This window comes from Oryzias latipes, chromosome 7, assembly GCF_002234675.1.
Source record: "Oryzias latipes chromosome 7, ASM223467v1".
In the NCBI taxonomy this organism is placed as follows: domain Eukaryota; kingdom Metazoa; phylum Chordata; class Actinopteri; order Beloniformes; family Adrianichthyidae; genus Oryzias; species Oryzias latipes.
Genome location: NC_019865.2, coordinates 25,259,262 through 25,283,461, shown reverse-complemented (window position 1 = coordinate 25,283,461; position 24,200 = coordinate 25,259,262). Strand labels below are relative to the sequence as shown.

Here is a 24,200-nt window from a genome sequence, read left to right as displayed (position 1 = left end):
CATATTCCAAGCAGGTGTCAGAGCTGTCGGAGTATGCATGCAGGTTTGATTCTCTAACATCAGGCGCAGACTTCTACGTGTTGCTTTAGCCCTTGTGCTATCTAATGGGGTCAAAATGACCCCACCCTTACATTGAGATGTTATCCCTACCATGACAAAGGTGGATAAAGGTGGAAAGATTTCATGTAATCCATGGACACCAGTGAAGATCACAAATCATTGAATAAAAAAGGTTCAGAGCACTGTCTCGTGGGTCTAGATGACCCAACTCCCAATGTTGAAGTGCCTAGGATAGCACAAGGGTTAGAGACGCCTGGACTCATTCAAGTGTTTACCTTTAGGTGGCAGCGTGAAGGCGTCTTTGATCTGGGTGAGGTACAGCACCATGGACAACTTGTCTATCTGACCGCTGTTGGCCAAGTCAGTGGGAGACATGACCGGAGGGATGCCCAGCTCCTTCTGCAGGACGCTGAAGGCCAGCTGGTTGTTGTGAACGCAGCTGGATTCATCCAGGGACGACATGTCACTGTGGGGGGAGGATCACGGTTCAGAGTTAATCTCATTGTGTCTCAACAAAGATCATCAAAAACTCCTTATAAAAATCGTCTAAGATTCTTTTGCTGTTTTTCACACTTTGCTGTGTGAAGAAAATACATTTGTTTATCTTGTTGAAGCAGGTTGAGGTTTGAGTACAAAACAATCCAACATTTCAGCCTTTGACCACAAAATAGTTTTTTTTTTTTTTTAACTATCTCAAAAACAGATTTTGTGTCCGTATGTCCAAATCTGACGGCCACAAACAAACCGGTGTGGGTCAATAGTAAATGGCATATACTTATATAGCGCCTTTCTTCCTACAAGGACAAAGCGCTTTACAGTCACAGACCCATTCACCCAGTCACACACACACACATTCACACACTGGTGGCCGCTCCACTGCCAAACACAGGCGCCCGCCTACCACCAGAAGCAAGGTGGGGTTCAGTGTCTTGCCCAAGGACACTTCGACTCATGGACGTGCAAGGCGGGAATCGAACCTGCAATCTTACGATTATGGGTCGACCGCCCTACCGCTGCACCACAGAGGTAAAGAAGTGTTTTTCTGACATAAAATTATTTCCACACATGTAAACACAATTTCTGTATTTATTAAAAAAAAAACTTTTATCACCTTTGATCTATTTTTACAGCGTTCCCAGCGGTCTTTTAAATAGGATTAAGCTGTTTTTAGGCAAAATTCTCAAACCGGTGTCGTTTAATTTCTAGGACATGTTTGTCTGCTTTTTTACGTGTTGCATAAAACGTTGGGAGTTCGCTAATGTGGCTAACGCTTCTAATGTAGCTAACCTGTAGCGTGTTTCAAAGAAGTTCTATAGTTACTGTGAACACAGTTAAAGTCTGACTTATGGACTTCTCTCTGACTCTTTTGAACATGTCAAAAACATCAAAAACACCATTTTAATCATAATGGTCTAAAATAATTAAAGTCTTTTCCTCAAGAAAATATTTTGTAAAAACAGAAACTCTCTGAAGCAATACTCAATATTCAATTCTCAAATCCAAGTGACTTTAATTCTTTATTTTAATTTAATTAAAAAAAGTTCTTGATGACATGATCCAGCATAAGTATCATCTACCCGATTTGAACAACAGGATGACTAAAAGCTTAACAGCTGGAGAGGGTTCAGTGGTCAGATCCACTCACATGAGATGAGGTCTGAAGTGGTGGATCAGAGCGCACAGGGCCAGCCCCGACCTCCACGACTGGCTAAAATCCTTCACCTTCACATTCTTGTAACTGCTGGTGTGTTGCTGGCACCACTTCAGCAGTTCCTCAAAACCGCTGACTAAATCTGAAAACGCAAGCAGACCGTCACAAAAGGAAGTCGAATGAATGTTTGCCTAAAACAATGTTGAGGGTCACTGATTCTATAACCGATCACACATCTCTGCTGGCTGTAAAATCTGCTTGGATGAAGGCTTACCTTGTGTTCCGTGGGAAGGTTTATCCTTAGGCGTCTTGCTCATGGGATGCGATTTATCCACATCATATAGGTTCTGCACCTTCAGTTAGAAATAGGACGCTTACTTTAAAATAACACATTTAAAATAATTGTTTAACTCTTCCGTGTTTAACTGAAGCCTTCATAGATTCTATTTCAGACAAAATTAAAATGCCGTCTTTCCGGCTCCAGATCTTTGCTATTCTTTAAGTAGATGAACGTCTGTGGCTGTCACAAAATACTTAAAGCTTCGTCTGCAGAACAAATCTGCCTCTCTGTTTGAGCCATCATGGCGACTGGCTGCAGTGTGGGTCAACACAGAGTACTTCTGACCTGGTTGGGTTGAATGGAGGACAGGTTGAGTCTCTGGTATCGGGTTTTGGGATCGAGGCTGTAGCCGGCGTACTTTTTGCTGGTGTTTTCCGGCGTGGTCTGGGAGAGCAGCTGGTAGACGCTCTCGCTGAAAGTGAGACAGAATCAATTGATCCACAAAAGTTCTGATGAGACTGAGATTTCAGTGCCTCTGCAAAGACAGCAAAGAACAGCGATCTCCAATCATGCAGTGCTTCTCATGACACCAATTGAGATTGAGAGCAATAATTATCAGTTTCCTGTGCACCTTAGAGCTTTCAGAAAATTGAATTACCGCTCAGCTAGGACCTTGAGGGGCGGGGCTCCCATGCCCCAGCTCCTAACCATCCATGCTGCATCAAAGGAAGCCAGAAAGCCACGGGCAATGCCGGTCCCCAGAGGCCAGAAGGGCTGCAAGGACAGGAGCACAAGAAGGCGCTTTAGAGCATCAACAAACCTCAGTAGTCAAAGAGGCAGAGTATCAGGAATCTCGCCCATGAGGACAATCACCACTGCTTCGCTCCTTCGGTTTTATTCTAGTAATTTTAAACAGGAAGACACAAGTCTGGTATCCACAGTCATGGACAGATGTTTAAGCTAAATATAAACACGGAGGAAAGTAGGGTTTTTGCTAATGCTAATAAGAAAGAAGATGAAGAGATGTTGACTTAATGCTAAAACTATAAACACATCTAGCATCTAAACTGAAGCCTTAGGCTACGTTCACACTGCAGGCTGAAACGACCCAATTCCTAATTTTTTGCCCCTAAGCGGCCCAATTCCGATCTTTTCATGACAGTCTGAATGACACAGATCCGATCTTTTCAATTGCGACCCAGGCCCCGTGGGTTGCCGTCCTGATTCCGAATTGTAGCCGTTCTTTTCAAATGCGACCGCCGTCTGACCGGCCAGGCGACTTGATTCCGAACCGTACGTCATCGACACGCAACAAACGTCATCATTTTGCGTTGAAGTAGGCGGGAACGAGAACGTAAACATCAACCATGGTGGACGATGCTGCTGAGACCAGTCAGTGGAAGGGAAGGGAGGTCACTGATTGGATTAATATTTGGGGTGATCGCTCTTTTCAGGCCAAACTCCAGGGCTCTTATCGCAACTGGGCGGTTTTTGAAAAAATTTCCAGATAAATGGCAGAGCGTGGTGTTGAACCTTTACCGCGATAACTTTTTTTTTCTTTCTCCCCTTTGACCGTGCTCAAGCGCGGGGGACCCGAGGCGATCCTCCTCCTCCTCCCTGTTCTGATCCTTAGATTCTCCAGAACGGGTTAATAAAGAGTCCATAGCATTTATTCTGGGGGAAACCTTCTTTTATTACCGTCATCCTTCCTCCGTAACACACAACATGAATGCGCGCCCACACTGCCCCCCCCTATTCTCTATCGCGGCACGCGCTTGCACACACACACACGCAGGCGCGCGGCCCCAACACATGCACATTTCCTTTCTTCAACAGTGGGTACTGACGATCCCGACTCCATTGCCTTCTTAAAATGAGAATTTGTAATTGTGCTGCTCCTTCGTGAAAATAAATTTAATATTACAAAAAGAGCTCCGCTTTTGACAACACTGTTGTTGACATCCATTGTTAACGTTGGCTCCGCAAACAACAAGTGACGTCGTTCACCGTTGAGTATTCTTCTGGCTTCTGCGCATGCGGGTCTCGTTTGGGTCGTGTCACGGTCACACTGGAGATCACAAAAGTACACTCGTCTAATTTCCTCATTTCTAACAGTCATGCAAGCGCACACTTATCAAGTGAACGGCACTAAGGTGTGCAGTCCACACGATTTAGAAAAAATAATAAATTTGTACAATGCGCCTGTATTTCATCTACTTTCCCCTTACATGTGGTATTAGGAAAAGTGTTTACTATGACCTGTTCTCTGCAGCATGCTCATTGAAAACCCCCCACACATGACTGTTTTCAGGCTACGGGCTCACTGAGCAGTCTACTACCTTGATACTTTGTGCAGGCCCTATGCAGGTTTGACCATTTTTCACTTGCAGACTGCCTATATCCACCCGTAAGCGTTGTTGTGACTTAAGCTTAACGTTTTGTTTCAGGATTGCACTAAAAATGGTTGTTTTTAGCTTAAACCTCAAACTTGAACTCTGGAAAACAACAGAACAACAGTTACTGTACAAAGAACTGGTCCGTTCCTGTGGATCCTGTAACTTTTCTATAAACGTAACAAAGAGTTCCTCAGCTTTAGTGCTGATTGCAGATCCTGTAGAAACAGACCATGATGCATTGAATCAATGCAGAAGAGCATTCTTCTTTTAAAATGGTCCTGTTCAAACATTTTTGGGGCGTCCCTCAAGGATCAGCTCTGGGACTGCTTATTTTTCCTCAAATGAAGTTTAGATTTAATAAATTCATTAAGATAAAAAACATTATAAAAGGTTAGTTGTAGAAAACTACTATCAACTTATATTCATAGTTATATTTTAAGACGATATGTAAATGGAGAAATAAGTATTTGTGTAAATATATGTCTATGTGAGCACATTTAAATTACTGCGCAGAGATAAACACCAATCAATATTGAACTAAATCCTTCTGCAGTTATTCATCTGGCATTTTTAAGCTGTTTTTTTGTAGATCATTAGCTGTTGCTACATTGGTAAATAATTGATATAGCTTTAAATGAACTTTATTTCAAACTTTAAACACTTAATTTTTAACTAATCATAGCCCTACAAACACAAATAAAAAGTCAATGATAAATAAGTCAAAGATTCCAACCCCACTGGTAAATTAAATCTAAAGAAAATCTAAGAAAAGTGGTCTTACCAAAAATTCTTATTTTAGGAAAAAATTCTAGTCACTAAGACATGTTTTTGTCTAAACTTAGATTATTTTGCTATTGAAAAACTATATCATTTTTCTTGCAAAACAGAAAATAAGACATTTTTCTTTCTTTTTACTTTCTTAATGATTCAGCTTTTGCAGTTTGCCACAAAAGATTCTGAAAAAAACAAACAAACAAACAAAGTTGCCCAAAATTGGGCCCAAAATTTCGAACAAAAGCGTCCGCTAAATGACAAAAAAATATAAAATATACAAAAGCCATGTTGTGGAGCAAAACTCTGTGTTTTTTCTCTCATTCAATTCCTTTGAATCCTGTTTTCAGAAACGGCAAATGCTAAGATGGAGACTTGAAAACCAGTGTGGTCACATTTACTTCTCCTTTACAGTTTCTAGCCTGGTCCGAGCAGAATAGATTTTCTTAGTCAAAAGTGTTGGTTTTTTAAGAAAAAAGCAAAACAGTCAGTGGAAAAATGGAAAATGTGCTTAAAATAACTTGTAAACGCATTTTCCTACCTCCACCAGACAGTCTCCCACAAGACCCATCAACAGCCTCTTGTTCCTCCTTTCCCTGACCAGAGATGCATTCTCGGCACGGTGCATGCACGTAAAGTCAAACATCGCCACGTCTGGCTTCCCTGAAGGAGTCCTGGCAAACTCCAGGTCAGACAGGTTGCCTCCAGTGGAGAAGTGGGCAGCCTCTTTGGCATAGCGGTGCAAAGCGCTGTCATCCACGTTTGCTGGAGCCAGCAGCTGCAGCACGTCGCTGCTGTCCTGCAGACAAAACAGATGACTCACGACACACCGTCTGACATGGCGCAGCATCCATTATGCCAGCTCTTTGCCCCCAGGTTGGCAAGAGAAGCCGACTTGATTGACACTTTATCTGCTGCTTGCCTTTAAAGCCAAGAGGCAAAAGCTCATGCCAAGAAGAAGAAGCTCTCCAAAGCTTTTTTTTTTTCCTTCCTTGTTTTTAATAATGGATGAGTTGTTCTCACCTGCTTAATGACCCCCTTTTCCAGCAAACTCTTCCTCTTGGCAGTCATGACAAAGTAGTGGGTGTCGTCTTTGTAGTAGACAATATTCTCCAAATCAATACCTGGAAAGAAAGGAAGAAAGAAAGGCCGTCAGGCCAAGCAGATGCAATGGAAAAATCAAAGCAGGGGGAGACAAAAATTGGATCCAGCAAGAACAGAAACAGTTTTTAAAGCTGTGACCGCGGTTTCCTTGGATTGGATCGCTTGGAAAGGTTAAATGAAACGGGGAAAGAAAACTGAAATGGAGCCCTTTTGGGTCACTGGGTCATTTGAACACAATGTAAACAAAGTGAATCCATTATAAAGGATTTATCCTTTACCTTTGATGTACGCTGACATGCGACACTTAATGTTTAGTAAACACTTTGCATTTTCTGTCCATATGCAACACTTTAAGTAAATGCTCGACACTCAGCGCTAATATGAAACACTTTGTTAGTAAAGCGTTACAAATTAGCAAAGAGCTGCTTTTCTTAGTTTCAGAATCTCTTGACGATTCTGTCAATTCCATAAATATTTGAAGAGTTATGGTAATTAAAAGATCGTCAACACTGGAGCTAAAGTTCAGAGGTTAAAGGGTTGAAGAAGCAACATATTTTTGTACTGGAACCTACTATTTAAACATGGCCCTAGATCATGGATTCGTTTTCCAATTGTTTTGATGTGAATTGCTGCATATCGGCCTGCATTCATACTGTAGTGGACTGCACCAGGATTCACTTGCAAATACACAAGACCGAAGGGGCAGGGAAGCTGTTGGGATTTGGCCTAACTCTGGTGTGGACCAAGCAGTTCGCTGTGGAAGTGCCCTTAAATGAAGCGTTTGTACCCGTCTGGGTCAGCAGATCCTTGAAGAACTTTTGGTTATAGATGCGGGCCACGCCGCTGATCTCTGGCACTTTGACCTCGGCTGCTGTGTTTCTGTTGATGAAGTTGGCGGTGATGCCGATAGCCAGCTTTCCTCTCAGCTCTTTGCGCTTAAAACCTACAAGTTTGAAAAAAAAAAGAAAAGAAAAGAGTGCTATAAAAGGAAAACAGTCATTATGAACAATCAAAAGAAAAAGTCAACCTGTCTGTTCATGCAAGCCCTTTCAACACTGATGTGTTCCTTAGCAAATAAGGGGAAGTGACTGAGTTTAAGGCCATATAAGTGTTTGTCTCACCATTGGGGACAAACCTGCCCCCCCCAGCAGAAATAAAGACATCAAACTGAAAGGCTGCAGCAGGATGGGACTCAGGCTGCAGTTTGGCCATCCAACCTAAGAGACAGACAGCAGAGAGCGTGTTCTTTATCCCAAACAACCTTACTGCCTTTCTTTGGAACTACAAAACCACAAGGAAAAATGTTTAAGGCATTCGATTTTAAAGGTGCTACCATTCTCTCCAGAGGGTTCTATGAAGCCTTGAAAGTCCACTCCGGTGTGCACCTCCACCCCGAGGAGGAGAGACACTTTCAGAAGTATTAACTGCAGCTGACGAATACCTGAAAACACACATTATAAACATGACTGGTTTTGATTTTGCTATGGAGTTTCGGTGGTCTGGAAGAACTTCCGTTCTCACCACAGCCTCAAATAACCTGTTCATGCTTTCCTTCTGAACGTTTGACACTTGACTTTCAAAGCCACCTACTGATGTGGTCCAGAGATCCGGAGCAGAATTTGCCGTAGAACTTTTTGGCTCCGAGCTCGCGGAGGTCGTAGATTGTGAAGGGCCACAGGTGGAGAACATTGTTCCTGGAGAAGTCCTCCCTTTTCTCCACCAGCACCACCTGGGCTCCCAGCAGAGAGAGCTCAATGGCTGTTCTCAGCCCACAAGGTCCAGCACCCAACACCAGACACTGGAGGGGGGACAACAGGAACAAACATGTAAAAGGAAAAAACAAGCAAAGAAAAAAATGACATTAATAGAAAATTGTAAAATCAATTTGATTGATTGGTAGATTTGGTGTATTTCTAACAATTTTGGTCAAAAAACAAAAGGGAAAAGGCAAGGTAAGGGTTAATGGGAGACGAAGTACGCATTATCACTTTTTAACGCACGCCGTGGAAGCCTAAACCGTCCTCCGCGTTGCTTCAGCGAAGTGCGTTAAAAAGTGATAATGCATACTTCGAAGGCCATTAACCCGCTTATACCATGGTCACTTACAAAAGAAATAAATAGTAACGCGTTTTTAGTCCTTAATTCTTGTTTTTTTTTTCCAATTTGGATCGCTTTTCTCACAAAAAACAGAAGTGGTGCGGCGAGCCGCGCGGCACCACGCAACAAATAGTTCGCGTTGTGCCGCACTACCACTGCAGTCAAGTTTTGGCGCTATATATATATATATATATATATATATATATATATATATATATATATATATATATATATATATATATATATATATATATATATATATATATAAATAAATTGATGCTTTTTTCAACCCATCGGAAAGATCAGCATATATATATATGATTTCCGATGGGTTAAATAAAGCATCAGTTCAGAGAGAAAGTTCTCCTCTTACCGCTTGTTTTTGTCCAAATGATGAAGCAAAAGGTTGTTTTAAAGAAGCCGTCGCAGTGATACAAAAAAATTTAAGCTAGGTGACTGGAACTTCTTTTTTCACCGTTAGGTTATCCTGTGGTTTATCATGTGGTTTATCACTTTTTAATGCACACCAAGCAGCCAATTAGAATCGAGTATTCACCCAGACCATGGTATAAAACGATATATTAACTCTTTTTAAAATATTAATTGATAAATTGACTAGAAAATAAAAGAAAAAATGCCTATTTTCATTTATCTTATTTAACTTTTTTTTTTAAAATCTTATTTAAAAAAAAATTTTAACCAGGAGGAACAGTTGAGGACAAATTTTCATTTCCATGTTTGCACCTCTACACACAGGACACCATCAATCCAGGAAATAGATTGATTGTTAAACAAAGTTTGATTAATAGCTGAAGATCTACCGATAAATATGTTTTGCTATGGAAAATGACCCTGTAACTTTTGGCCCGTCTATTCAGAGAGCCGTGTATGGGAACAAATAAGGATCAGCTCAAAGTGAATGAAAAACCAGACTGTAGATGTGAAAAAAGAATTTAAATTTGAAGAAAAACAGAAAACTTAATTAAAAAAACAAAACTATCAACCTAAAACTGGTACCAAATGAAAATCATGTTTTTTTTGCAAACCCTTTTTATTTTGTTTAACTTTTGTTTTTTCCATTTCTCTCCATCTTTGTTTTTAGTTTGTAATTTACATTTTCAATTTCAACTTTTGATTTTCTGAGTTCAGCCTTTCTAATTCTAAGAAAAGAAAAACAAAGTGCAGTTAAACACATAAGATGTTCGATTGGCCTTTCCGAGTGTCAATCAAGTGACGTATTTCATGGGGAGGGTGATGATCCATCTAGATGTTTTCGAAATACATTCTTATTTTTTGTTTATTTATCTTTGATGGCCTGAGATCTACCGTCACATCTCGATGTAATGAGCAGCAACCTGTTCTAGATCAACTGGGCATTACTGTGAACCTGGTTCCTCCTTTTGGGAAATGTTCTTTTGAACGACCTCTGACTGGCTCAGACCAGGTCAACACAAAACAAAAGACACGCAACACCACATGCTTATTTTCCCATCGACCTCAATGACCTCATCCAGAAATGTTTGCACTTCCAGAACCTCAGAGATAAAATATTTGCATAAGTAAAAGATAAAAAAAAAGAAATGAATGTTTTTACAATCAGTTCAGATGTTGTTTGACAAACTCTCTGATAGGAAAGCAACTAAGACAACCACCAACTCTGTTTATACATAACAGTGATTGTATGTTATGCTTGGATCACTGCTGCTTTACAATCATTGTGAAAAAGCAGGTTTATTGTGTGTCTGAGGTTTAAAAGAAACCCTTCACAGGGCAGCCATGCTGAATTTAGCTGCAGACACACTGAAACCTTTACGGTCTTTGTGCTGCTCATGGCCACGTTAGCCAATGTTAACACTAGCTGCATTTACATGGACAAAAGTAATCGGAATAAACGCCTGATCAGAATAAAAATGTGTCATGGAAACACGCAAATCGGAATAGATAGATAAAACTTTATTAATCTCACAAGGGAGAAATTCAGGTGTCTGGCAGCAAAACACACACAGTAAATAACAATAAAATAACAGTTACGTCCTCTGCCCCGATTAGATTCACTGGTGGGTTATGCTTATTGCTGATCCGATCGTGGTGTATATATACAGTTTTTTCCCCGATTGTAGGCCACTACTGCGCTGGTTTTACGTCATGCATAGACAGTGTGACACTCCAGAGGAGGCTTTGGAGCAGGGGGCCAATGGTGCCCCGCGGGAAGATTTTTTGTGGCCCTCAATAAAAGAGCCAGAGCGGGTTCCTTTGAGGAAAACGTTGTGTTAGCGAGAAGAAAAGGCGCTTTCAAGCTAAGTGGACAAATGTTTACTTTGTTGTTCCTAAAAGGCTGGATAAAGTCATGTACTTTATTTGCAAGCAGGTAAATGCAATGCTCAAAGAATTCAATAAAAATCATCACTATGTTACAAAACATAAGAACTATGACAAAGGAGCACAACGATAAGATCCAACAACTACAACGAGGCTATGCTGTACAGCAGATGTTTACAAAAATGGCTAAATCCAGTGAAGCTGTGACAGAAGCTAGCTACGTTGTGGCTTTGGAAATGGTCCGGCGTAGCAAGCCCTTAAGTGACGGGGAGTTTGTAAAAAGAATGTATGCTGAAAGTAGCTGACATTGTTTGTCCAGAACAAAAGAAAAAGTTTGAAGAAATAGGTCTATCAAATGATACAATTAGTAGACGAGTAGAAGATCTGGACAGCAACTGGGAAAACATCTGGTTAACTGTACAAATGACACTTGGTCATTAAAGTTATCAAAAACAACGTTGTCTGTTTATCCTTTTTTTTCCCCCAAAAGAATTGGCCCCCAGCTTAATGTCGGGTTCCTAATTTGGCCCTCCGCTACAAAAACGTTGAGAACCCCTGCTATGGAGTAACCGCAGCTAATGATCTTTTTATTCGGCTACGTTATCATGCACCTCCATGTAAAAGCTTCACTGATACCTAAAACAGACTCGGTAGTGTGGTAACATTTACCGTCTGCTGTCACTCAGAGGGCTGTCATTTATTATCTAAGGTCAAAAGGGACAATCCTTAAAAAAAAGCCATAAAAATGTGAACTTTTATGGGCAAACCATCCATAATTATGTGACATGCCTTTAAAAATGAAAGTTTGGAATTGTCCCGCCCCCTAAGAATGATTGGAAAAACCTGTTCTTCCACCTGATATCATCTCTGTCGTATTTATTTACAGTTAATCTCAAGATGGTGTGGATTTTCCTGAAAAACAGTCTCAGTAATATCATCAAATAGGGAAAAAAAAAGCTTAAAGATAAAATCACTGATATTTTTAGTCTCACCTTCAAAATAAAATAAAACTAAAAAAAGGCTAATGAAGGTGAAAAAAAAGACAGTACCTTGTTGTTGCTGCAGGCCTTCCCTTGCTGGTAATCTTCATGGGAAGCTCTTTTGTCCAGCTTGGTCCACAAAGCTTTGGCCTTCCAGTAGTTCAGTCTCTCTTTTAACTTGCTGTAGAAACTCCTGTAGTCTTTGGGATCGAGCTTCAGCTGCACACACAGATCGCTGAAGTGCTGCTTCACCTCCTGACACGTCTTGGCTTGGATGAAAAGGTCAAACGTAGCATGGGAAGCGTTGGCAGACTCCTGGTTGGCCATGGCGTCTTTTTCAGGAGGCCTCAGCGTTCAGTAGAAAACTGTGAAGGAGGGAGATAGATGAAGGTGTTAGTACCTCCCACCTTGATTAACCTCCCTGTGGGGTGTGTTGACTGTAAATGATCAAAGTCTTGTTTGCACTTTTACAGGTTCCTGACAGCAGTTCCACCTCCTGTGCTGCAGAAAGTCCCCGTTCTCACGTCTCCTAAATATAGTCATAGAGCTCGAGCGCCGACTAGTCACCTGGCCCGCTGCGTCATTATCAACCCCCTGGTAAGTTGCTTTGGTGGTTTCCTGTGTTTTTCTTTTATGACTTGTTTGTGCCGAGCAGTCCGCCCCGAGCTGATGACTCACTCACTTCTCATCCACAGCTGACTCGCAGGAGGAGAAGGCAAAGGGTCCAAACTGGACTCCATGTCATCAGCTAGAGCCACGGGATTTGACTGAAACAGTGTTGAGAGGAATCATGCTGTACTTTCCTTTTCATCCTGTCTCACATCTTTTCACAGCAACTTGATGATTTTATCTCCAAAACTTCCCACCATTGTTCTAATTTAGAAGACTGTAATACCATTTACATAGTCTGCCATGTCTTTTTTTTTTAAAAGTTGATTAATTTCTGCTCTTTTTTTTTTAAACCTTTTTAATCCTCAGCTCTGTGAACTTGGGTTTTGTCAAATCATGAAGGAGAAGTTGTTCATTTCTTTACTTTAGTGAGACTCCAAATCCATCTTTCAGTGAAACATTTGCGACAGTCAGCTTAAAAAGCTTCTGGCCTTACAAACTCCACATCATCTAGGACAGTGTTTTTCAAGCCGAGCTACCCTTCATCAAAAGGAACACCACCAAACAAAAATTAAAAAAACCAAACAACTCCAAGTCTGCATTAACCACATACAGTCATTCATATCAAAGTTTCTTAAAGAAGAATCAAACAAACAAAGAAAACAGTTTTTTTTTTTTATCTTTCTACCAACTCAGTGTGAAACCTGGTCCTGTTTGGATGATCAAAGTTGATGTAAAAGATAAAGATACGTACCGAAAAATCTATCTAGTTCCAGAAGTAACGACAGTATTGGTTGAAAAACACAAATACCAAAAATATACTGTGGGTAAAAAAAGTATAAAATCACCCAGGAAGTAAATGACTGAATGATTTCTGGTCAATTTTGCCAGAGTCTCTTCCTGTTGTGGCTCTACTGTCTTTGCCTTTTTATGAACGTGTGATGCAAACAAAAAGACGTCCAATCACAAGCTCGCTTCTACCAAGTTGGGTGAAGGTGAACCAAAGTGAAGCATGTGTCGTGTTCACTAATCAACATATACCCCTTTTTTTTTTACAGCCCTTCATACCTGAATAAATTAACATGAGACACTTTTTTAACCACAAAACACCAAACAGGTTTAAAGACCCCAAATGTCAGGTTTTAATGTTTGACGCTCTTTTGCTAGATATTTGGTTTTTGTTGCTTAAAGTGCCAGTAGGAAGGAAAAATGACTTTGTGTTAAAATGCATTTTCATTTATAATCTTTAATGCCAAATGAATAATAACATATCTAGATTGTATCCATTTAGGTAAAAGAACTGGACTGTATTGTGTCGCCACAAAGGTAGTTGAATCTTTTATGGATGGGTTCATGCACCGTCTATTGAGATGATGGTGGGCGATGCAGTCAGGTTTTCTACCAACAAACATGTACCGGTAGTTGTGTGAGGGGTAAACCAGGGTCGGCTTCTGGGGTTTTATTTTGAAACATCACTGGTTTTTCTTGTCTGTTGCATCTCTCAACAGTTTTGTATTCACAGAAACAAATAGAGAATCCACTGGTCAGAGTTCTGAGTCTGATCTTAAACTTTTCCCCTTTGCAGCATCATCAGTCAGTGAGCTTTCACATCACAGCCTGTAGAGCTCCACTACACCTCTAGAAATCCTCACAGACTTTAACAACATGACAAAAACTAGCTAAACAACCAGATTATCAAATAAAAAGCAGCACCCCTGTGTTTCGGTGTCAGATTCAAGAAACAAGCTGGTAACCAAAAATATCTAAGTTACTGCTCCCCGTACCTTATCTACTGTAATGAAGTTTGAGTGAAAGATTACAATTTTCATTACATCCATTTTACATTATTCTCCGCAGAGAAATCCTCCTGAAGAAAATACAACTGAATTGAAGCAGCAGAGCTTTCAGTGGTTAATGAACCCGTTTCACACCATGTCCAAAGAGCAGGAACCATAAAAGTGAGACTGTTTACCCTATTAAGTCAGATACCAACAAGAACTCCAGATGATTCAATAGAGAAGCGGTTTAGTTGTGCAAACTTGTGTCAACTTTAGTCTCCTGGTGTTATTTTAGCATCTTTTATTTGGGGCCTTCGTCCAGATAAAAAAAATCAGCATTTTCATAATTCTGGCATCTTTGAGGTCCCACTTTACTCCTGATAAACTTTGGGCCCAAATGATAAATAGATATTTATGGCGTGGTCCGGGTGAATCCTCGATTCTGATTGGCTACTGGGTGTGCATTAAAAAAATGATAACACATTAGTTATCTGGCAGGTTCAGTCCAGCTGCACAGCACCTTCTCCATCACCAAAGAAAAAGCCCTACATAAATGCAAAACATTCACTGGTGAATAACATAATAAATGAAAACTAATCCAAATGTTTTTGCTCTAAAAGAAATATGTTACTTTGTTTTTTGGTAATTTGCTGTAGAAAAGATAGGATTACTGTAAACATTCAACATTACATCCATCCTGTTCTTCACTTCATGCAAATGAAAAAGCACCACATTTTGCACTTCCTCCAATGACCACAAGAAAGGCTTCAGACAAGAGCAATTCTGCTTTTACTCTAATGTTTAAAAGTCTAACTTCAACCCAACAATGAACCATCAACATTCTAGTCCTTTTAAAAAAATGTTTAATGCTTTTTATTTATTTTTTATTGAGAAACTAGGAAATTCCACTTGCTGCAGTTCCTCTAGTGACCACTAGAAGAAGGCTTCAAAAGAGATCAATTCTTCATTTACCCCAAAATTAAACCAAACCTTAAAAGTTTCAAAAACCTTTTAAAAGTGTTAATTGCTTAAAATGTGGTTAAACTGCCCCCCCACTTCCGGTTTCATTTTCGGCATGCAGAACTCGATGGAAACGATCCGTCCATCAAACATCGATGTCGAAACAAGTGTGGACCTGCAGAGCGTGAGCAGCAGAGCTCAGGAAACCCACTGTGTGAGCCACAGCTGACCGCCGATGGCACGTTACGCAACTCGATTCTACATCTGATGCTTTGTCATCCTGTCAAATGTAAACACACGCGACTGTGCGTCTGTGTGCCGAGTTTAAAGAGTCTGCCGATCCAATGTGGAAACAACCTTTGAGGAATAGAACGATGCAAACATCTTCATGTTACGGCTATTTGATAATATGAAACGAGGACACCTTAAAAATCTCCAACTAAAATAACATTTTTAGATGAAAACTGACTTGGGTATAATTATTCAATAAGGTTTTCCATTAAATGCTGTTGGGGATGGTGCAGAGAAGCTCTAAGGAATCAAATATGGAAACAAAAAATATTTTATCTTAAAAGACAAATCACATCAACAGAACAGATAATAACTGACTGAATTTCTGCACGCTTCACTACAGTAACTGTATTTAGCTTCAATAAACATCGGAGGAATCTAGCAACATGTGAACAACAATAAAGATAGTATAAAGAAAATGCTAACAAGTCTAAAATCTTTAAAATCACTGGAAATGACTAAACCCTTGAACTCTTAGTCATCCGTGTCGATTTGGAACAATTATGCCAAGCCCAACATGAGACTGAGCGCTGCTTCTTCTTCTGCATTGCTGTCAGTAGCAAATACTGATGCACACATTTAGAGTGCCCCCTAGTGGTTGGTGCCATTTATTTCTTTCTTTATTTAAATCACAAACAAGATGCACCTCCAGCCAAACTATGCAGAAAAAAATAAAATAAAAGAGTGATTTATACTCTGAAAAATACGGTAGTTCTTTATTCAAATTGTTGGTAACCAGGAAGAGTAAAAAAAAAACAAAAAATTCTGATGCATCCACCTATAGACAAATAGATCCGTGTACGTCCTTGTTTTCCTCCCGTCATCTGGCATCTGGATCAAAACTGAACGGCTGGATAGCTCCGATATTGCTCGCCATTTTTGTTGCCCCGCTAATGTTAGTTTGAGGGTGTGAGGAGCAACAGTCAGAGGTGAATGTCTAATGAACTACTGCCGCTCTGCAGAAACTATGTCTTCTGTTCTTTCATTTTAGCTAAAAAAAAAAAAACAGCAGCTCAACCATAACTAAAAGACCACAGGGAATGCTTTGAAAACAGATCAAAAGATGACCGGACTCAGACTTTAAGAAATAAAAGGAGCAAAATGTTGATTGAACGCAGCATTTCACAGCAGCTCAGACACATAAACTGTTAATAGCACCTTTCAACGTTTGGCCACTTTTCACAGCCAGAACTCTAGTTTTGCAATCAACACACGCTGCCATTTCCTCCTGACACGTTTCTCTACCAAAGCTCTCTCTCATGTTAGCAAACAGGTCATTGCATGTGCGTGCATACCTTGTTTTAGTGCACTGTTGGATGTGGAATTCTTTCCTTGCATAATAACCGTTCATGTGTAGCTCTTTACTGAAACAGAGCTACTAATGCAGCTCAAAGGAACCCAAGAGGAAGTTTTGGTGCATTTCAGTCATTACAGTTAGACTTGATGAGCTAAAATTAGCAACTGAAAGAAAAGCAGCTGTATGTTTAAAAAAAAAAGTCTTCATGGAGAGATCAATGATAACCACCACAAATGTATAGAAACTACAACCAAAAGACAAGAATTTTGTATCTAAATCAATCACGATGAGACCTTTCTCCAATAGCATTCTCACATTTTGAACTTTGATCAAATAAAGGTGAACACACCTTGATGCAGTCTTGCGTTAGGACTGCAAGTACCACAAGGATACTGTTCTAAAAAAAAATAAAACAATAACAATGAGCCAGTGAGAGGTGGTGCTGAGTGTGAATATAAAACAGGCTGTCAACTAAAAATATCCCATCTGGTTGATCTTTTTCTGAACCAACTTGTCAAACAGGCTTGGCAAAAATGTTGAGACAACAGTAACTCTTAGGGGATTAGAAGTTCAAGCAGAATGCTTGAACTTCGCCAGGACCGGAAGTGGTAACACATCAAGGTGAGGTGACCCATTTTTTCCTTCTCCAGGTGGAGGACTGACCCACCTTATGGCTCTAGAGGGGGACGTGCCAGATCAGCTGTTACTGGACGTGGTCTCAAACCTTCACCCTCATCCCAGCCGGTCTCACAAGGACGACTTTAAAACCGAACAAAATAAATATCATTTTATATTTCATATTTTTATAAGAACCATATAAGAGAAAATTGAATGACTCAAAGACCACACATAAAAGTAGGTATTTGAAAAATTTTCACATGACAAAAACAAACTAGGAAAAGAAAAGTACTGGGACTGCACAATGTTAGGAAGCTGAAAAAAATCAGCAGGAAGGCAGAATAAATATCAACCCGGGCTGCGGGCTTCACATGCTGAGATACATTTAAAGTGACTCTTCTGTTGAAAGCGGCACAACTGACACAAACAAACAAACAGCCCATTTCGCTTACCTTCCAGCTCTGAGGCGCTGCTGGAAGCGGCTCTTTGTGACGCTGTGTCCCACTTTTCACGCGTTCTCTGCCCACCTTTGTCTGCGAGTAAAGGGAGCGCGTGCAGGCTTTTACCTGCGCTCGCGCACAAACTGCTGCAGAGAAGTCTCTTCCGGCACTTTCTGACACAGCTGCTAGCGGGGAGCGCGAGCGCACGTGACTCGCCAACCCGGCTGTGTTAGCTAGCTGTTCAAAAAGGGAGTTTAAAGTTTTTTTCTTTTCATTTGCCAAGACGGAATTTTGCTTAAATAATATTTACAAATTGAAACTCGACACCACCTTAAAGTTATATAATGGCAAACATGACACTAACTAAGGTATTTTTGTATTTTACGACCAATTATTTTTGACTGTAAAATAAAAAAAAAAACAATCTGACGAACAAGGAAGCAATCAGCACTGAAGATAAAATAATTTTAAAATACTTAAAGACTATAAAACAAACTAGACACGGGAAAATAAAGAAATAATATACGAATCTGATATACGTGCTGACATGAAAGACAAGTGTGAAAGCACACACTTATTAAAGACAATGTAATTTTCTCTAAATTTGTGGGGAAAATACTCAGAAAACCACTAAAAGACGGCAAATAGAAAACAAATATTACTACTCAGTTTGACATTTCTATAGATACTTCTTAGAAGCAGGTGAAATATTTGCAGATTAATTTACTTTGTAATTAATTGCTGTCAGTCGAGCTCTTTTCTCATTTGTCAAACCATCAAAGTTGTTAAACAAACCCGCAGCAAAAAGTAGTTTACTGCAAATATACTTAGTCTATACTAAAAGTGAGGCACTATACTTGAAGTTTACTTTTTATTTACTATCTATATATCATAAACTTTAAATGTTCCAATTTAGTCTGAGGAAGTATTATAGTATACTTCCTACACATATATATACATGGCCAAGTATACTTGCTGTACTTATTCTAAAGTATACTTATTAAAATTAACTTTGAGTGTACAGTTGAAACAAGATACTTACATCTACCACATAAAAACACACCTGCTTTTTGTTTCTCACTGTCAGACATGAATTAAAAAGAAACTTTTCCTGTTTTCCTGTACAAACTGGTGAGCGTATTTCAAATGTGCCCTAACATATATTATATATCCACAGGTGAGTTTCTCAGTAACTCAAATACTGTCAATAAACTTCCAAAGACGCTTCCAAAGAGATGACATCATCATCTGGTGTTACCCAAATTGTTTAAAAGCATAGTGAGCTTAGCGTATGTAAACTTTTCATTGAAGAAAGTAATAAAAACTGGTCTAAAAATGTAATTTTTCTGAAATTGAGCAAATAGAAATAATTTGTCTATTTGTAATTGACCTAAAACATGAAAAGTTGACTTTATTTTTTGTCTGATGGTGAAAAAAAAGCAAATGTGTGTTTTTATGTGGTGTATGTGGTCAACTGTACTACTTTTTGCTAAGGGAAGCCTTTCATAGGAATGAGTAACCTTTTTTCTAATCAATTTCAGATTTTAACACATCGAAAATGGAATGTCATCTGCAGTTGGTAGATTAAATCTGACGTGGCTTGACGGTAAACTTTTGAATGCTGTTCTGGGTATGTGCAGAACTTACTGTGTAGTTATATTAGGGTTGTGTGTCTCTATGATTATGATTTGATACATTTGTTTATACATGGTCCATGAATCCATGGTGAAACCATACGGTCCAATTCTTTTATATAAATGGGATACAATCTAGATATTTATTATTCATTTGACATTTACAACCATAAATGAAAATACCTCGTCACCTATAGAAATTCTTTTCTTACTGGCACTTTTAAAATTTTATTTTAGGCAATAAAAACAATTTGACATAACAGCGTCAAACATGAAAATTTGACATTTTGCGACGGTTTGTCTTTTTTGTGTAGATAAATTGAAAAAAGTGTGACATTATTTTATTCAGGTATTGTTTGAAGTGTGGGGGAAAAAAGGGGTTATAAAATGCACACAACACATATATACCTTTAGCCAATCAGAATGGACCCAACTTGGTGGAAGCGACCTTGTGATTGGACGTCATTTTGTTTGCATCACACGTACATAAAAAAGTAAAGTCAGTACAAAGCAATGCAACACTATACAACAGAAAGAGACACTGACAAAGTTTACCAGAAATGATTTACTTCCTCATGCCTTTTATCAACATTCTCTTGTTTGTATCTGTGGTTTTCAACAGATATTCTTGTTACTCTCACTCTCGATTCTTTGATAGGTGTCTAATGCTTTTTAACATTTACATGCTTCCTCTGGGGAATGTCATCAGGAGCCACAACATCAGTTTTCATAGCTATGCTGATGATACCCAGCTGTATATAGCTATGTCTCCTGATGACACAAGACCAATAGAAGCACTTTTTAACTGTATTTTAGATGTAAAATTATGGATGGCAAATAATTTTCTGCAGCTCAACCAGGAAAAAACTGAAATTTTAGTTATTGGTCCTGAAGCCAAGAGAGAGGAACAGTTTCTGAAGCTACAGGAACTTTCCTTAAGTCATTCGGAAGCAGTCAGAAACCTGGGTGTTATTTTTGACTCTAAGCTGACTTTTATCCCCCACATAAAACAGGTGGTTAAAACTGGTTTTTATCATCTCAAAAATCTGGTTAGAGTCCGCCCACTACTCTCTCTTGCTAATATGGAGATGCTAATGCATGCTTTTATCATGAGTAAAATTGATTATTGTAACACCGTGCTTGCTGGTCTTCCAAAAACCAACATTAGGAACCTTCAGCTTTTCCAAAATTCTGCTGCTCGAGTTCTCACAAAGACCAGGAGGCGGGCTCACATCACCCCAATTTTAAAATCCCTGCATTGGCTCCCCATATGCTTCAGGATTGATTTTAAGATACTTTTAACCGTTTTTAAATGTCTTAACGGTCTTGTGACTTCTTATTTATCAGATCTTTTAGTAAGATATGAACCCTCGTGGACCCTGAGATCCTCTGGCACTGGTCTGTTAACCATTCCAACTGTAAAAACTAAAACCTGTGGAGAAGCTGCATTTCAGCACTATGGTCCCCGCTTATGGAACAGTCTGCCAGAGGACCTGAGAGCCGCAGAGAGCATCGATACTTTTAAGAAAAGGCTCAAGACCCATCTTTTTAACCTGGCTTTTAGCTAATTTTTATTTATTATTCATTTATTTTACTACTTTTATTTATTTATTCAGTTATTTATCTATATGTATTTTCTATTTTTATTTTATTTCTTTATCCATTTTATCTTGTTTTATGAACTTGAACCTGATTTTTAACGTGTTATTTTAATTTACCTTATTTCAATGTTTTATCGTTTTTATCAATATGTTTACTTTTTGATTCTCAATTTTTATTCATTTTTATTTCCGGTGCTTCCTCAGCTGGAACCTTTCCCTCTGGGACGGCTGCTGTTCAGCCTCTGCGGCTCTGGGTGGGGACCTGCATCACCGCTTAGCTGTGGTGGAGCGGTCCCCGCCTGTGATGTTGCATTTGGCTGTCTATGCGGCTGTTCACAGGGGGGGAGGTTCCAATTACTAGCGTTTCCCGCATCATGTTTTTGTGCTCAGCATATGTTTTACAGCCTATTTTTCATTGTCAATTTCCATCAGTTAGAGAGTGGGAGGTGTGAAAGGCGTGGGGGGCTAGGTACGGGGAGGGGGGCCCTATTATTTATTTATTTATTTATTAATGCTTGCTTGTTTTTATATTTTGTTGTTTTAATGTAAAGCACTTTGTGTTATATTTTTATATGAAAAGTGCTTTATAAATAAAGTTTGATTTGATTTGATTTTGATTTGTATCAATTACGTCCCTACCGTATAGAGACTGCCATCTTCCCTGGTCCTGAGGGCAAATATTCCAAACTCAACTAAAATCTGACTGAGAGCAGCTTCAGTCTGAAACCAGGTTGACTTTCCTGAAAGAAGTGTAGTTTTTTAAATTCTTTGTTGTTTTAGCTGACAGCTCTCTTTGTTCAGGTCAAATAGCTCAGCTCCTCAGTACAGTCTCACCTGCATGTTCTAACACGCAACAATGTCTATTAGGAATTCTTCCTGAGAAGAGTGCATGTGTTTTACAAGGAAATGGTTGACTGTTGAGTCATACTTTAATATATATATTTATTTGGATGTTTTATAGCTATAGGAGTTTCAAAGTTCCATTTTCAAAGTTAAAAAATTCCTAAAACTTGAAGGATAATTACAGAGCAGAAATTAAAATACATAAAAGATCTTGCGGAGCTGAAAAGCAGCACCAAACCTGCTCCCTAATAATGTATTTTTGAAGAGTTATTGCTCTACTCTTAATGTAAATTCCCCCTTTCTCTGCCATCCTTTGTTGTTCTGCGAGAATACTTGAGAAATTTCCAATAATTTCATTTCCAATAAGATCAAATTTTAGGAAAAACCGAACTGCAGTTGTGGCCAAAACTACATGAGCTGTAAGTACAGAAAATATCAGCTTAGAAAAAAAAAAGCAAAAACAAGGAGAAGCTTTTCAATATACAAATTTTAATGCCGCTATTCAAACCTTGACAGTATTCAGAGGAGTTTAACAAAGAGTCATTGATGAGAAAATACTCATTGAATATGATAGAAAAGTGTATATTTTTATAGGAATATCACAGGTTTTAAAAATATCTGCATAGCCAGACGTGCAGAAAAATCACAGGAAATGTCCTTTCAGGTTAAAAAGCAAGGCTGCATACAGATGATGTGACCTTTTCTGTGTCGCTCACCCGCCATGGTGGTACAGTCCACAGCGAACATAGTAACCAATCTCCTCCTATGGGCTGCAAATGCTGCTGTTTGATTGAAATCAGCAGTGCATAATGAAATCCAGGCTAAGGAGGCTCCAAAAAATGCTCCAGACGATGGCATACTCTTTGATTTCCAGCCTCTAATCCACACCGTGAAGTGGATTATATCGTTTAGAAAATAAAAGGATTAAACTATTGTGGTGTTGGATGCAGGTCTCACTACAAATGTGGGAAAACTTGGTGCCGCATCCCCTCCCCAGTTCCATCAGTCATTCACAAAATATAATCCACACAAAGAAAGAAACATGTAACAAAGAGTACTTTTCATAATTTATGTTTGCCTCGGAATCAGCTGTTATTGAACCCGTCAAATGACCACAAAAAAGAACCGTGGAGCTGGAAACCAAACTTAAAAAAATAAAAGGGTTAAAAGAAATAAATTAGAAAGACTGTATGTACAAACTATTAGTATTATTGGGGATATTTACATGTAAATTTCAGAATGTTTTTTTTTTCTACACAAGCTTAAAGTGTGCAGAAATGCTTTGTTGTCTGCCCTCTGCTGGTCAAAAGTAGGCACAACCTGATGTGCACACAAAAACAGTAACTCCAGTGTAAAGTCAAAAGGTGCACCACTTGAAAAAAAAGATAATGCAGACTTAAAAAAAAGGGAGGGGGATTATCTCAATGAATGTCAGTGCTGGAAGCAGACATGGACTTTTTTTTTAGTTTAAATGCTTTAAAAACTCCTCAAACCCACACAGGTTGCTGCAGCAACTCCAAACAGTGGCTGATCCTTGCAGGAATAAAACATCATATTAGAAAGTTAATAAAATAAACTTTAGTGCAGATGAATAGAAAACATGATTGGCCCAAAAACAGAGGCATTTTCCCGCTCAAAAAATAGTTGTTGTTTTTTTTACCTGAAGTGATTAAAAAAAAACAGCCTCTGTCTCCTCTTTGCGATAGATGAATGTCGGCCAAAACCAAAACTATGTGCGACTGATCAGTGAAACTTTACCGACTCTAGATTGGGAATTATGAGATTCACTCTGGTGGAAAAGTGTTGCAAAGTTGTCTGTGAGTCATAATAAAAACAGAAAAGTTTCCCATAAAAGTACTGTTGCCCCCGGAAGCATCCATCGGATGACTGTGTATCCAGGACGGAGGAGCATCCTATCATGCAGCCTCGATCCCAGCACAATGACAGCAGAAAGACGACAGAGTAAGTGATTATCCACGTCACATCTGACATTTGGAAATGGAATTAAACGGCTTCAGCGAGGATCCAAAGACAGTGTGGTTTATTCTCAGCAGGTCAAGACTTGCCATGTTTCTCCACCAGTTCCATGAGTCGTACCATCACGTTCTAAGACATTTCAGCAATCTGTGGGATTTTTTTTTTTTTTTTGTCGGGAGACTTTAAAAACCAGGTATGACAAACGACCTGTTTGCTCGTTAGAACAGAAAACAGCAACACGGAATTGGGATTTGGAGTTCTGCAGCGGTCCGGTTACAGGTTTTCTCCCGGCTGGTACTGTGGCTCCGTCGAGGTGAAGTAGTCCTCCAGAAAGCTCTGCAGGTACTCAAAGGTGGGTCTCTCCTCCGCCTCTTTCCTCCAGCAGGTCAGCATCAGCTCATGTAGCGACTCGGGACAATCCGCCGGGCATGGCATCCGGTAGCCGCGGTCCACCTGGTCCAACACCTCCCGGTTCACCATCCCTGGAAGACGAA

At 39.5% G+C, this 24,200-nt stretch overlaps 2 protein-coding genes across 9 annotated transcripts in view; both read right to left on the bottom strand.

Annotated features, from left to right (window-relative positions):
• The window catches only part of LOC101171492 (F-actin-monooxygenase mical1), a 31,851-nt gene extending 13,984 nt beyond the window's left edge, over positions 1-17,867 (bottom strand). For 2 of the 5 annotated variants that reach the window (XM_023956905.1, XM_020704899.2), the window contains exons 1-14: positions 17,664-17,866; positions 17,261-17,352; positions 11,728-12,023; positions 7,853-8,060; positions 7,596-7,703; positions 7,384-7,479; positions 7,050-7,205; positions 6,182-6,282; positions 5,700-5,957; positions 2,650-2,765; positions 2,337-2,463; positions 1,986-2,064; positions 1,706-1,853; positions 336-526 (exon numbers count right to left, since the gene is read on the bottom strand). In XM_023956905.1, the coding sequence (XP_023812673.1) occupies positions 336-526; positions 1,706-1,853; positions 1,986-2,064; positions 2,337-2,463; positions 2,650-2,765; positions 5,700-5,957; positions 6,182-6,282; positions 7,050-7,205; positions 7,384-7,479; positions 7,596-7,703; positions 7,853-8,060; positions 11,728-11,985 (1,846 nt within the window). In that variant the 5' untranslated portion in view covers positions 11,986-12,023; positions 17,261-17,352; positions 17,664-17,866. Of the gene's footprint in view, positions 1-335; positions 527-1,705; positions 1,854-1,985; positions 2,065-2,336; positions 2,464-2,649; positions 2,766-5,699; positions 5,958-6,181; positions 6,283-7,049; positions 7,206-7,383; positions 7,480-7,595; positions 7,704-7,852; positions 8,061-11,727; positions 12,024-17,260; positions 17,353-17,663 lie in introns of all 5 variants that reach the window. The other 3 variants (XM_011477605.3, XM_011477606.3, XM_011477604.3) reach the window with 3 other exon arrangements.
• Positions 17,868-22,197: 4,330 nt separating this feature from the next.
• Positions 22,198-24,200, bottom strand: part of LOC101164480 (proto-oncogene tyrosine-protein kinase Src) — a 39,721-nt gene continuing 37,718 nt past the window's right edge. For all 4 annotated transcript variants that reach the window (XM_011477600.3, XM_011477601.3, XM_011477602.3 and 1 more), the window contains one exon: positions 22,198-24,188. In XM_011477600.3, coding sequence (XP_011475902.1) covers positions 23,980-24,188 — 209 coding nt within the window. In that variant the 3' untranslated portion in view covers positions 22,198-23,979. The remainder of the gene's footprint in view (positions 24,189-24,200) is intronic.